Source organism: Vulpes lagopus, chromosome 2 (assembly GCF_018345385.1).
Source record: "Vulpes lagopus strain Blue_001 chromosome 2, ASM1834538v1, whole genome shotgun sequence".
NCBI lineage: Eukaryota > Metazoa > Chordata > Mammalia > Carnivora > Canidae > Vulpes > Vulpes lagopus.
In genome coordinates, this window is record NC_054825.1 from 116,482,105 (window position 1) to 116,496,070 (window position 13,966).

At 36.4% G+C, this 13,966-nt stretch overlaps 1 protein-coding gene across 2 annotated transcripts in view; it reads right to left on the bottom strand.

Annotated features, from left to right (window-relative positions):
- The window catches only part of MAN1A1 (mannosidase alpha class 1A member 1), a 169,406-nt gene that overhangs the window by 117,554 nt on the left and 37,886 nt on the right, over positions 1 to 13,966 (bottom strand). For both annotated transcript variants that reach the window (XM_041745529.1, XM_041745528.1), the window contains exons 3-4: positions 10,338 to 10,434; positions 7,704 to 7,819 (exon numbers count right to left, since the gene is read on the bottom strand). In XM_041745529.1, coding sequence (XP_041601463.1) covers positions 7,704 to 7,819; positions 10,338 to 10,434 — 213 coding nt within the window. The remainder of the gene's footprint in view (positions 1 to 7,703; positions 7,820 to 10,337; positions 10,435 to 13,966) is intronic.

Below are 13,966 nucleotides of genomic sequence, written 5' to 3' on the forward strand. Positions count from 1 at the left end.
AAATCACTATGTTGTACACTTGAAACTAATATAACATTGTATGTCAACTGTATCTGATATCTTTTTTAATATTTTATTTATTATTCGAGAGAGAGAGAGAGAGAGAGAGAGAGAGAGGCAGAGACACAGGCAGAGGGAGAAGCAGGCTCCATGCAGGGAGCCTGATGTGGGACTTGATCCCGGGACTCCAGGATCACATCCTGGGCCAAAGGCAGGTGCTAAACCCCTGGGCCACCCAGGGATCCCCTTGTATCTGATTTCTAAAGCATACAGTATTCATTACAATCAAAAGTACAATCCAGGTGCTTGCTCAAGACCACCATTCTCAATGTGTTCCTAGGTAAGTGTCTGGAACAGGCTAATCATTCTCAAAGCTCGGCCTCTCAGACAAAGGTCTCACTTGACCTCAATGAAGAAAAGTGCTTTTTAATAGTAATTTTAACATAAATTTGGCTTTCACTGAGGTTTTATACAAGAAATTATCCTCTGGAGAAAATTTCTACATATTCTATAAAATTCATACTGAAGACAGTTTTCAACATTTCCCATGTGAGGGTGTAGGGGATCAATACTTCTTTGAGGTGACAGTAAAGAATAGGAAGCTCAGAACTGAATTTAAAAATGCCCAGAGATGAAACTCTTGAGCATTTGTCCTTGCTTTAATGATTTTCCTGTACCAGGAGCTATCACAAATCCCTTCTGAAAGAAGGCTAGGTAAAAACAGGTAGATCAACTGTACTTGAACTCCAGATTATTTCTAACTATTTCAAATATGGCACAGTACAGTTACCTGTACACCCTGTCAGCCTGTCTTCTAGCTGAGTCTAGCACAGTCTATTGGGAAGTGGGGCAAGAGAGCTTAACTTCTCATTCATTTAATTAGAATTTATTGAATACCTATGGAAAAATGCACTTTAATGAGTGCTGTGATATTAAGAATATATGCCTAACCTTGGAGGACTCATTCTCTGGCTGCCTATATATTTCTCAATTCTTCGTATTTCCTCTCCAATAAAAAAGGGTCACTGAGTTGGGCAGCCCTTGTTCACTCACGGCTTTTACTTGCTGCATGATTTGGGGCAGGTTAATTAATCGCCTCTTCATCTATAAAAACAGGGAAAATACCACTTACTCTGTATGGTTGTCACAAACACTAAATGAGATAACCTATTGGAAAAAATCACCTAGCATAATACTTGGCATGTCTCACACTCTTTAGATGGTATTTTCCTTTTTCCGTCACTTCTTCCTAAGAAAACCTGGTTCTAGCTAAGTATTCTATTTTTCCTTCTAGACTATAAGCTCCATGAGGGTAAGTAACTGATCCTCCTTAAAGGGTATTTGGTGAATAGTAGATGAATGAAGTAATGAATAATAACGAGCAATCAAGAATCTGTTTTACATTCTTTGTTTTAGGATTACTTTGAATTAAAACCAGAAAACTCATCCATTGGAGTCTACCCTTAGAGGTCTGCCCAGACCTATGTGCCTCCAGATACTTGAATGGAATACAAAGCTCCACCTAGGAGGCCCATGCTCCTACATATTATCCCAGTGATTTATTTTAAGTCTGTTATTAAAGCCATTTGAACTTTGTGCTACCAAGTATGCAAATTGAATCAACTTGCTATGCCTTAATTAAATGAATTTTAATGACTGTATAAACCAATAAAAAACATTTACTTTATACCTTTAAGTGATACAAATTGAATATTTCACATACAAACAAATTTATTCTTGACTGAAAGATTGGTTTATACTCAGGAGCACCACAGGATACACCAATGCTCAATATCAGTGTTTCTGTTTCCTTCTTCTTTTTTTCCCTTGTAATAAATTTGGATACATTAACTTTTTTGCAATACCCTCACATTGTCAATTATAATGCTTTCTCAGGAAAAAGTGTGAATTTAAAAACAAGCAATAATTTATCTATGCTGGAATAACATTACATTTTATCCATAAAAATAAAACACATTTTCTCTCTTTGCTTAAGCTTTTCCAGTTTCTTTACCCTTCAGATAAATGGGAAAAGTTTGTTTTCAGAAAGAAAAGCGTGTAATTGTTGATAGTCACCCGAATGTCTGGGTAACCTGAGTCATTAGAAAGCACATTCTCATATAAGACATTAAAACCAACTACAAAACTGTAAGCTGAAGAAGATTATAAAATAATGATTCAGAGAGTAAAACAGTATAAGTTCCCTAAATTTTATTTACTAATTTTATTTTATTTTTATTTTTTATTTTTATTTATTATTATTATTTTTTAAATCATGTGCCCCTGCAATGCCCTGCCCTTGATCTGGTGGGCCTGTTTGCATCTTCTAGAAATCAACATCGTGTGTGTGTGTGTGTGTGTGTGTGTGTGTGTGTGTGTGTCTGTGTGTGTATGTGTGTATAGTTTGCCATTTCAACCATTTTTCATTTTTATTTTTTTTAATTTTTATTTATTTATGATAGTCACAGAGAGAGAGAGAAAGGCAGAGACACAGGCAGAGGGAGAAGCAGGCTCCATGCACCGGGAGCCTGATGTGGGATTCAATCCCGGGTCTCCAGGATCGCGCCCTGGGCCAAAGGCAGGCGCTAAACCGCTGCGCCACCCAGGGTTCCCTATTTACTAATTTTAATGTAAGAAGTACTATCACTTGGCTGCTATTGACAAACTTTTTTTTGATAAACTGTCTTTTAAAGGAAAATATGACAATGCCCAAAGAGAGAACTATAATAAACGTTTGAAAACCTCTCACATTCGCAATAGTATAAACAACAGAAATTTGAGACCCATGGCTATGATTTTTAAAGTATATTTTGAAAGATACAGACCAAGATTATCAATAACAGTTCTAACATGGTACTTACTTTTCACAAGTCTGTCAATTAATAGGATAAAATCTTATTAAAAAACAAAAATATAATTTTAAAAAAAATATTAAAGGTCAGTAGCTTAGCAATCACTTAACAATAGTCCAATTGCTTTATGTTACAAGTAAGGAAACAAAAAATTTGGCTCTTCTCCACAGTCTGATGCCCCCTATTAGATTCCTTCCCTTTGCTTCCGCACAGTCCCCACGGTCCATAGAACACATTCATGTCACCTGGTAGTGGTCTGAGGTCAGCCAACTGCTTTCTGTTATCTTGTCTGTTAGCTTGAGAGGCCTTTGTACTTAGTTCTTTTAAATAAATGATTCTTAGGTTTCTCAGACTACTGCCAGTCATGAAAGCAAAGAATTGTGGCATTATTTGGGAAGGTCTAGGGAAGCAATTCTTTAATTATCAGATACTATTCAGGTCTAGTAGCACTAACATCTACTTTCCTGTCTTCAATCATTCAATTTTAGATAAATGAGTTCAGTAAAGATGTAGGATACAAATTAATATACAGAAATCTGTTGTAATTCTATACATTAACAAAGCAGCAGCAGAAAGAGAAATTAAGAAAACAATCCCACTTACAACAGCACCAAAAATAATAAAATGCCTAGGAATAAACCTAACCAAGGAGGAGTACTCTGAAAACTAAAACAATGATGAAAGAAACTAAAGGTGACACAAATGGAACAATATTCCATGATCATGGATTAGAAGAGCCAATACTGCTAAAATATCCATACTACCCAAAACAATCTATAGATTTAATACAATCTCTATCAAAATATCATCATTTTTCACAGAACTAGCACAAATAATCCTAAAATTTGTATGAAAACACAAAGGCCCCCAAATAGCCAAAGTAATCTTGAAAAACAACAAAGCTGGTGGCATAACAATTCCAGATTTCAAGATATACTACACAAAGCTGTAGTAATCAAAACAGTCCGGTACTGACACAGAAACAGACATGTAGATCAATAGAACAGAATGGAGAATCCAGAAATAAACACACATTTATTTGGGCAATTAATCTATGACAAGGCAAGAATATACAATGGGGAAAAGACAGCCTCTTCAACACGTGGTGTTGGGAAAAGTGGACAGGCACATCCAAAAGAATCAAACTAGACCACGTTCTTGAACCATACACAAAAATAAACTTAAACTGGATTAAAGACCTAAATGTGAGATCTGAAACCAAAAAATTCCTAGAAGAAAACACAGGGAGTAATTCCCTTGACACGGTAGAAACATTCCCTCAGGAGAAGGAAACAAAAGCAAAGTGAAAGGATTGGGACTATACAAAGTAAAAAGCTTTTGCACAGCAAAGGAACCATCAACAAAACAAAAAAGCAATCTACTGAATGGGAAAAGACATTTGCAATTGATATTTCTGATAAGGGGTTACCATCCAAAATATACAAAAAATTTTAGCATTTAAGACCAAAAAAGAAATCTGATTAAAAAATGGGCAGAGGACCTGAATAGACATTTTTCCAAAAAAAAAAAACATACAGCTGACCAACAGACACATGAAAAGATGTTCAACATCACTGATCATCAGGGAAATGCAAATTAAAATCACGTGGGATATCACCTTACACCTGTCAGAATGTCACAACACACAAGAAATAACAAGTGGTGGCAAAGATGTGGAGAATAGGGAAGACTTGTGGGAATCCAAATTGATGCAGCTACAGTGGAAAATAGTAGGAAGCTTCCTCTAAAACTCAAAAAGAGAAATACCATTTGATCCAATAATTCCACTCCTGGGTATTTATCCAAAGAAAATGGTAACACTGATTTGAAAAGATACATGTACCCTTATGTTTATTGTAGCATGATTTACAATATCCAAGATATGGAAACAACCCAAGTGTCCATCAACAGATGAATGGATGAAGATGTGAGATATATATTTGGAATATGACTCAGCCATGAAAAAATGAAATCTCGCCATTTGCAACAATATGGATGGACCTAGAGAGTAAAATGCTAAGTGAAATAAATTAGTCAGAGGAGGACAAATACCATATGATCTCACTCATATATGGAAATTTTAGAAACAAAACAAAAAAGAAACTGAGAGGAAAAATCCCCCTAAACTAGATTCTTAAATACAGGGAACTGGTGTTAACACAAGGGTCTGTGTGTGTGTGTGTATGTGTGGTGTGTGTGTGTGTGTGTGTGTGTGTGTGAAATAGTAAAGGGGATTAAGAGTATTTTTACCTTGATGAGCACTGAATAATATATAGAATTGTTGAATCACTATGTTGTATACCCAAAACTAACTATGTTAATTGTACTTGAATTAGAGAAATAAACAAAGAAAAAAATACTGGGTAACAGCAGGAAAAAACAATACTTGATTTTGGAAGGATTCAGTTCCTATTCTCCAAACCTTTCTTGAGAGGGTTGCAGGAAGGGAACACACTATCCATTTTCTCTCCCATAGATAGCTCAAGACAAGCCCTATTAAAAGGTGGGTAGCTGAATTTATAAATAACAAGGTGGGACAGTAATGCTAGTAAGAGACAACAAACCCTCAAAAAGAAACAGAATTTCCTTTTTCACTGCTTTAATTTTTCATACTCCATTAATAATATTAGAGCTACCACAAGTCATTCCAATCAAATAGCTGTAGAACCTTGAGCAAATCACCAGCTCCCTGGGTCTGTTTTCTCATTTTTAAAATGAAAGAGCTGAACACATTGATCTCCAAGGTCCCTTTATATTGGCATATGTCTTCTTTATATTCTCAATTCAATTATAAGGCAGATTAAACATAGACTTATCTAATTGTTCTTTAAGGCAGTGATCTCCAAAATGGGGCATATAAGGCAATTAATAAGAGGGTTGGGACAAAATATTTGAAGTTTTAATTTACATAGGTTTTTAATGCAGAGTTAGGAAAAAGATTTAGTTTTACTAATCTTTAACACTCTGCCATTGGTATCCTCACTGGGTCTGTGGGAGAATAAGAGCTCCACAAAGTGGAGATGTTGACAGGGAAACAATCTTTCTTTGCCCATTGTCAACACAGAGCATGTCGCTTGGGCCTGGTTATGGGGATTTACAGATAATTATTGCATGAATACCAGATGGACAAGAGGTCTGCTATGCTTTCTGCAGAACAATCTCAGATTAAAAATAATACCAATAATGCCAAATGAGTGAATGACTAAAAAAAGCTGGGCCAACACTCCTCTTAAAACAAATGCTTTGTCAACCTCATCATGTGAGGTAAAATAGTGACTATGGAATGAAATTAGCTCTGACATGGTGGTGTCCTCCCAAATAAAAATTATCAAGAAGGACTGGAAGTGTCCATTCTCCTTAATTCTGAACTTTTTCCTTGGTGTATAATAATGGGTTTCGAAGAATTTGTTAAGAATGAGAGTATGCATACAAGATTTTTTAAAGGACTTCAAATTCATATTGACAAAACTTTATTCAGATAAGGGCATACAACGAACAAAGCTGGAAACTGTACTTGTGCAAGAGGAGACAGAGCTGCTGTTGGATGTACGTTGAGAGTTTAGCCGAGCATCTCTATGGTATTGCTGCCTCAGCGTTCAGGCGGCCTGTGGGGGACCTCAAGCAATGCCAGCCTCTCATGCAAGCGCATGCCCTGGATAACAGCCCGCAGAGGCACAAGCAAATGCAAGTTATTGATATGACTCCCCCAGTCGTCCTTGTGATCAACAGTCTCCCTCAGTTCCCAGGGCTTGTGCACTCCTCAGAAAAGACCCCTTTTTTTTGTTTGTGGAGCTTACCAAACCCTAGCTCTTTTTTGGTTTGCATTGACCAAATTGGCTTTAGCCTAGGACCCCAAAGGACTATATACACTCTAATAAAGGCATGTGCCCCAGGTCCTGTCTATCTGTCCTCTGCCTTGACCTCCCCGTTGTGGCCCCTAGAGGCCTGCTGTGCAACTCCTCAGGACCTGTGAGTAATAAATTTCTCTGTTTTAATTTCTCTTGTGGTCTTTGTTGAACTGCAGAGCTCACTCATCTGGCACCCTGTGCTCTGATTAACAAAAGTTAATTTAACAAAATCAAAACAATGTGCCAGGGCCTTTGAGATGGTGATGTGCGCCAAGGACAATGTTTACCACCTGGACTGCTTTGCATGTCAGCTTTGTAATCAAAGATTTTGTGTTGGAGACAAATTTTTCCCAAAGAATAACATGATCCTCTGCCAGACGGACTATGAAGGTTTAATGAAAGAAGGTTATGCATCCCAGGTCCGCTGATGTATCAACATCACCCAATTAAGAATACAAAGCAGTACATTCTTTTATCTTTTTTGCTCCACATGTATGTAAGAATTGACTCAGGATCCGACTGAATAGCGTAGAAATAGGAAAGCAGGATGGTTATATGGAATAAAAGGCATACAGACTGCATCTGTATGTAGTGAAATTGCCCCAGTGCCAACAAGCACGGAGCCACACAGATCTGTGTTGGCCTCACTGAGGCTCTGACACGCAACTAGCTGTGATCTGGATGAGTCTCTAAAGTTCTAATTTCTAAACTGTACAGGTATGAAAATAATGCCCATCTCACAGGATGGTTGTGAGACTTGAACATGAATGTTTGACACATGTAGGTCTCCATAAATTTTCATTTCCTTTTCTTTACATTTTAATTTGCCAAAAAACAAAGACATGTACTTGTGTAGTAACGGAGGGCAAGAATATAGTATGGTACTATTTAAAATTGCATTGTTTCTGCTAGGTCATGTAACACCATCATTTGCCCCACAACAGAATTTGTCCATGTTAAGCTGAGATTTAAGAACTGAATTGACAACTTTTGTTTAACTCACCACATTAAAATCTAGATTTTCTTCAACCCATGATTTTGCCTCTTCAAATTCATCTTTCATTTCCATTATAAAAAGAGTATCCAGGGCATCTACTATTGTTGCTCCTTTAATACTACCTGAAAATATCAGAAAAATAACTATTAAAATATTTGACAGATACATACAAGCAAATTGACCAAACCTGGAGAGAGAGAGGGAGAGGGAGAGGATAATACTGAATTTATTAATAAAAGGTAATATTGAACACAATCTAAAATTCCTATCACGAAAGAAAATTTTAAAGCTGCATTAAAACCCAACTAATCATTATCACAGGGTATGGATTGATACACTAATCTTTAAAGTTTCTTCTGAGTTGTAGAAAATAATCTCTCAGAGTTTCATTTGTGACTGCATTCTCTAGCAAGAAAAAAGTAGATCCGAAACAGAGGAGCAACACACATATTAATTTTAATGTAATCACATAAAAGTACACCTGTGCAAAACTTTTAAATATAATTAAATCTAAAATTATGATAGCTCTAATAAGTGATTATTGAAAAATGGAATTTCACCCCCTCTTTGAAGGCCTGACTGATCCTAACCTCCCCTCCCACCCACCCAGCCCATCTCGACTCGATGATTCATTTCCTCTGAACTCCCTTGACATGAAGGCTTTATGTTGGTCTTGCACTCATCACTTTCTGCCTTCCATTTATAATTATTTGTGTACATCTCTTTTAGTCTATAAACTTCCTCAGAATGGAGAAGTCATGTCTTTTTTTTTTTTTAATTGGAGTTCAATTTGCCAACATATAGCACGACACCCAGTCAGTGCTCATCCCAAGTGCCCCCCTCAGTGCCCATCACCCAGTCACCCCAACCCCCCGCCCACCTCCCCTTCCACTACCCCCTTGTTCATTTCCCAGAGTTAGGTCTCTCATGTTTTGTCACCCTCACTGATATTTTCACTCATTGAGAAGTCCTGTCTTCTTCATCTGCACATTCCATATTAAGAGACTTATTAGGTTTCAATGCTTCATAATAATTTAAAATAAATCATCACTGTATTAACAGAGAACCAAATAATCTCTTCGATAAACATTATGACAAATTTACACAAAACTGATTTATCGATGTGAGCAACTTTCATAGGGATAAAAACAAAAACAGAACTAGATGTTAAAAGTCATAGTAAACAATGAAAAAAATAAAGTCCTCTGAGTCAGCATGAAGTTTCTGAATTTGTCTTCAATTCCTGCAATTCATCATCCCTGCTGATAACTGTGTCGTGAAAGCACGACTTTATAAAAACACCTGAAATCGCTTCTACTGCCACTACTCCAAGTTTGTTAGGCTCTCTTCATCTCTAAACTGTTTCACTGTAATAGGCCAACCAGCCTTTCTGCCCCTCTTCCAGCTCTCCCTCACTGCTCTCACAATTCCTTTCTCCCTACCTGAGTTCCTGCTTCATATGAGTATCTGAACTTCAGATGAATATCTCCTGAGCCCTCTAATGATTTGACAACTATTTACACACAAGTCTTCTGTACGAGGCCAGGAACTCTGCAAAGACTTGTACTGCGGTGATTAAACCAGTGCTAGAAGGAGAGCCCACCACATGGAAGATCCTGAATAAATGGAGAGAAGCATAGTGTGGTGATTAGGACCATGGACTCTGACCTTAACCACATCTGGGTCTGGCCCCAGCATGGCTAGTTAGTACGTGGCTAATACGTGGCAAGCTGTTCTGAGCTGCCTTTTTCTCATCTATAAAATGCCTATGATAATGAGGTTAAGTGAGATGTCGGAAAAATGGCACTTGGCATGTCATGAGTGTCAGCTGACACTGTTGCTTGTATGATTTGATACTATTTAACACCTTCAGTTACAGTATAAAAAGTCACATTTTCTATGGGGAATTAAGAAGTGTCAGAATAAGACTCTATTCCCTTAATCCTGGGACTTATGGGCAAAATTGTGTAGGTTAAAGAAGAATCCAGTGAAATGAGAAGGGCACTCACTGGGTACCTCTGTGACCCAAGGAATCCAACTTTTCTGTTACCTAGCTTCCTCACCTCCACAGTGAGAATGTTATTAACATCCACAGTACCAATCACCAAGGGATGCTGGGAGGACCAAAAACAATAAAGCATGCCAAAGTAGACAAATGAAAGTTCAAATAACTGACGTAATCTATTTGCACTTTCTCTTCCATGGTACAAACAGGAGAAACCTAGAGCTACTGTTGGGAGTCACCAAGATACAGTGAAGATCACCATGGCAGGCTGCCTTGGCCAGCTAATCAATAAAGACACAACTTTTACCTGATAGGAAGCAGTTAATGCAGTGAACCAAATGCTCCTCTGCTGGGTATCACCCCAGGAGCTAACAATCATGATGCTGAACCTATGTCCATTAAATGAGAATCTTTGGAAGTGTGCCTCAGGCATCACTTTTTCAAGGTAGGTAAGTGATTCTAACATACGGTGCTCAGTCTGAAGGACATACTATGCACAGTCCTCGCAGATAACTTCCATCAGGTATGCAAGTTTCCTACATGGACTGGAGGGGCACTCAAATGTCACCTCCCACAGGTTCTGTCAACTGGAGAAAAATTACTGTCACTAAGAAACCAAAGCACATTCTACTCACCAAACAAACTGCTAGAATGGCCTTCTTTTGATATAGGTTTCAGTTCATTTAATCCCCAGGCATAACGTTTATAATTATTCCAAGCATGTTTCATCATCTGAGAAAAGAAATGAAAACAGGATTATAATTTGAATTTAAGAGGTTTTTGCTACAAAACAGATCATATATTGAAGACCTAAAGGTTAAAGCCTTAAAATTCACTGCTTAGTTAAAAGGATGATTAATTAAAAGGGTGACAATGATATGAATAAACTGGCACACACATGTGCCCCCCCCACACACACACGTTGCCCCTTTATATTTACAAATTGAGATTTCTTGTTTAAAAGAGCACATACTATTTTCAAGTCAGTTCCCAGTAACAGATATTTGGATTATTCTAAAAAGGATGAACCATTCTTACATTTATCTATTTCAATCTCATGAAAGATTTATCTGCAAAGAGTCTATATTTAAGGTACTGGTTTTTTCACAAGGTTCTTTGTATTTTGTCAACCTCATAATATACAGACAAATATTCAGGGTTATCACTTTAAACACTTTGATGTATTTTGACCAAGTCTACGTGGAGAAGCGTAGAGGACTTAAGTAAAACTCTATGATTATATCTAAATTTGGGGAAACTTCAGCTTGTTTTAATATAATCAATCCTGAATTATATACATGTGTATATATGTGAAGCTGATCCCGTATACTTCCATTCTAGGCAACTTGTACCAGGAAGGTTTTTAAAGACCAAACTTCTCTGCCATTAATTGTATAAATTATTTTCAATTAATTTTAACAAAATTTATATATAATGAAAACCAAATTAATTTCTCTTGGCTTACAGATAAAGTTCTGACTTATTGTGCTAAAACATTAACTCTAGTAGTAAGTGAATGATTTTTAAGGGGAGAAATTGTTCTAAGAGCCTGTCAAAATAGTTGTATAATCACTGTATAACAGTTGTTGAATTTTTTTTATGACTCAAAGAATATAATTATTTTTGTATCCCTTTTTTAAAGAGGGCAGGAGACTCTTCACATGTCTCATTCATGCTGCTATTCCCAATCTATTAGCAACATCACCAAAATATGAACATAATCTGAAAATGTCCTAATCTGGCTCCATATTTTAAAATACCTTAAAAAAGCATCAGCTAAAGTTACAAATACAAGGGTTGTTTATTTCTAAAAATCTTCAGTGAGATCAATATAATTTTCTTAAATCTTCATATTTCCCTGAACACAATAATAAACATCTTTCTTTAGCCAATTTGAATATTATCTTCACTATTACTATGAATAATAACTACAAAAATCTGTACAATTTGCTGTATACTCTGCTACATGCTCTACATTCAGTATCATACTCAATTCTTATTACAACTCTATGAAATGTTGTATTACTATTGTTTGGTAGATAAACTGAGGCTTGGAAGTTAAAACCCGAGGAACTTTAGTCAGGGTCCTGCTATTTCTTCACAGCTGAAGAGCCAGGGTTCATCCCTGTGTTGGCCTAACTCCAAAGCCATGGCATTAACCAACATGTTGCATCATCTTCCTTTAATGAGTCAGCAACAGAATCTTCCTTTGATGAATCAGATGTTTGATCTTCCCCCCAGTCCACAGAACATGGACAAGATAGCATTTTCAAGATTTTCTCTTTATAATTTTATTGGAAAGTATAATAGATTTAAGGATAAAATAACCTGACTTATAACTCCTATAATACCCCTGATTAGTCACATATCACGGATGAGTCATAGTTTTTACGGGATTTTCTTTATCTGAAAAAAAGTGGGGTAATTCCTCATGGGGTGTATGTAAGGATTATATGAACATAGACTATGACTGCACTTAGTGTACTGCTTCCACATGGTGGGTAATCACATGTTTATTGAATTTGAACCTATGCTGAAACCAATTAAATTCACATCACAGAAAAAGAAACTGATGAGCTTGTGAAAAGACTAGGGATAGGAAATCCACAAAAACACCTTGAGATTACATCTGAGTTTGATTTGGTTTTCCTGTTAATGGACTACATTTGGTAAACTTCATTCCTGTAAATTTCCAAAGACACTTTATAAATTCAAAAGCTTTTGAAATATACCTGACACAAGAACAATAACAATAAAATTTTATGATGATGTGTTTTAGCCCTAAGTCTGAGTGGAAACCAGTGTCATATACTATTAATGACTCAAAGATGGCATAAATCTCTCCCACAGAAGACTGCTGCTTTATCAAACATTATCATTTATACCATGTACTACTAGTACAGAACTTCCTTGAGTTGCCTCTGTAGTATATATTAACTTTTTTCATCTTTTTTTTCCCCAAGGGAAAATCTGGCACTAATTGCTTGGCTTCCTACATTTTAAAAGTTGCTGTGGCACATTTCACAAAATGGGTTCCTCATCCCATGATATTTCTAGGGGTTAGAGAGAGAAAAGAAAAAGAAAACCATGTGGTCAAAATACCTTGAATGGAGCATAAAGAGTGGTTTCTCCAGGAACTTGTCAAAAGAACAGCCATGTTGTTAACTGATTCCAGTGGTCGATGACCTCCGGAAATGATTTACCAAGTTAAAGCCAAACAGAAGACGTAATGTGTATGTGTGTGTAGAGTAACAGTGAGAATGAACTCACAAGTTATATGTAAGCTCAGCTTTGTAACTAAGATTTATGACTTTACAAATATCTGAAAACACTGAAATGATACTAGCTTCTGATTTTACAGTATTAAGCCACTAGCCAGCTATGGGACCATAGGGATGGAGGTATTTAATGTCTTTAGACTCAGTGTGCTTATGAGGTGACAGGCTACAAAGGTCACTTTCAAAGTTCAACTACTAACAAAGAAGTCCATGGATAGGATTAATCTCCATCTTCACACGCTCCTTAATTTTGTTTTGTAGTATTTCATCAATTTAATTAGAGTTGTAGAGCCTGACATCCCAAGTAGAAGAATTAAAATAGCCCTAAACAACCAGAGGTTGATTAGGACTTCAAACACAGTTGTGAAACCCTCGTGTGAAAAAAGCAAAAAACAAAAAAACTCTGAAAGCATAAGAAAGATTTGTATTTTCCTGAATGCCTATGTTTGTATCAGTGAGAGGTATAGCTAACACAGTGTGAATGGAAACAAAGAGAAGAAAATGATACAAAACTCTAAAATAGCAATCCATTATATTCACCCAGAGAAACTTAAATTAAAACACAAAATATCCCCAAAATAGCATTATTTCTCCTTGACTCTATACTCAAAGATTCCTCCACTAGCACTTTCTTTTCAATTGGCATCAAGCTAAGTAATTAGGCAGTCATTTATTGAGTGTCTGCTACACTATGAATAAGATACCGAAGGATTAAAAAGAAAGTGTACATGACTCTATCATGCTTATAAACTCATAGTGTATGGAAGCTTAACATTGTCTGTTCTTACATACTCATAAATATTTATATATATAGCAGAATAAAAAAACTAATGTTGTGCCCAACTCTACTATTGTACCTAATGATTTGCTTTCAATTTTATGTCCTGACCTGATCAAGGATGGGAGAAGCCACAAATAAACAAAATATGCTTGAATTTCCCCAGGTATGTATAGAGTTCATAACCTACATTTTTGTTGCCTTAGAG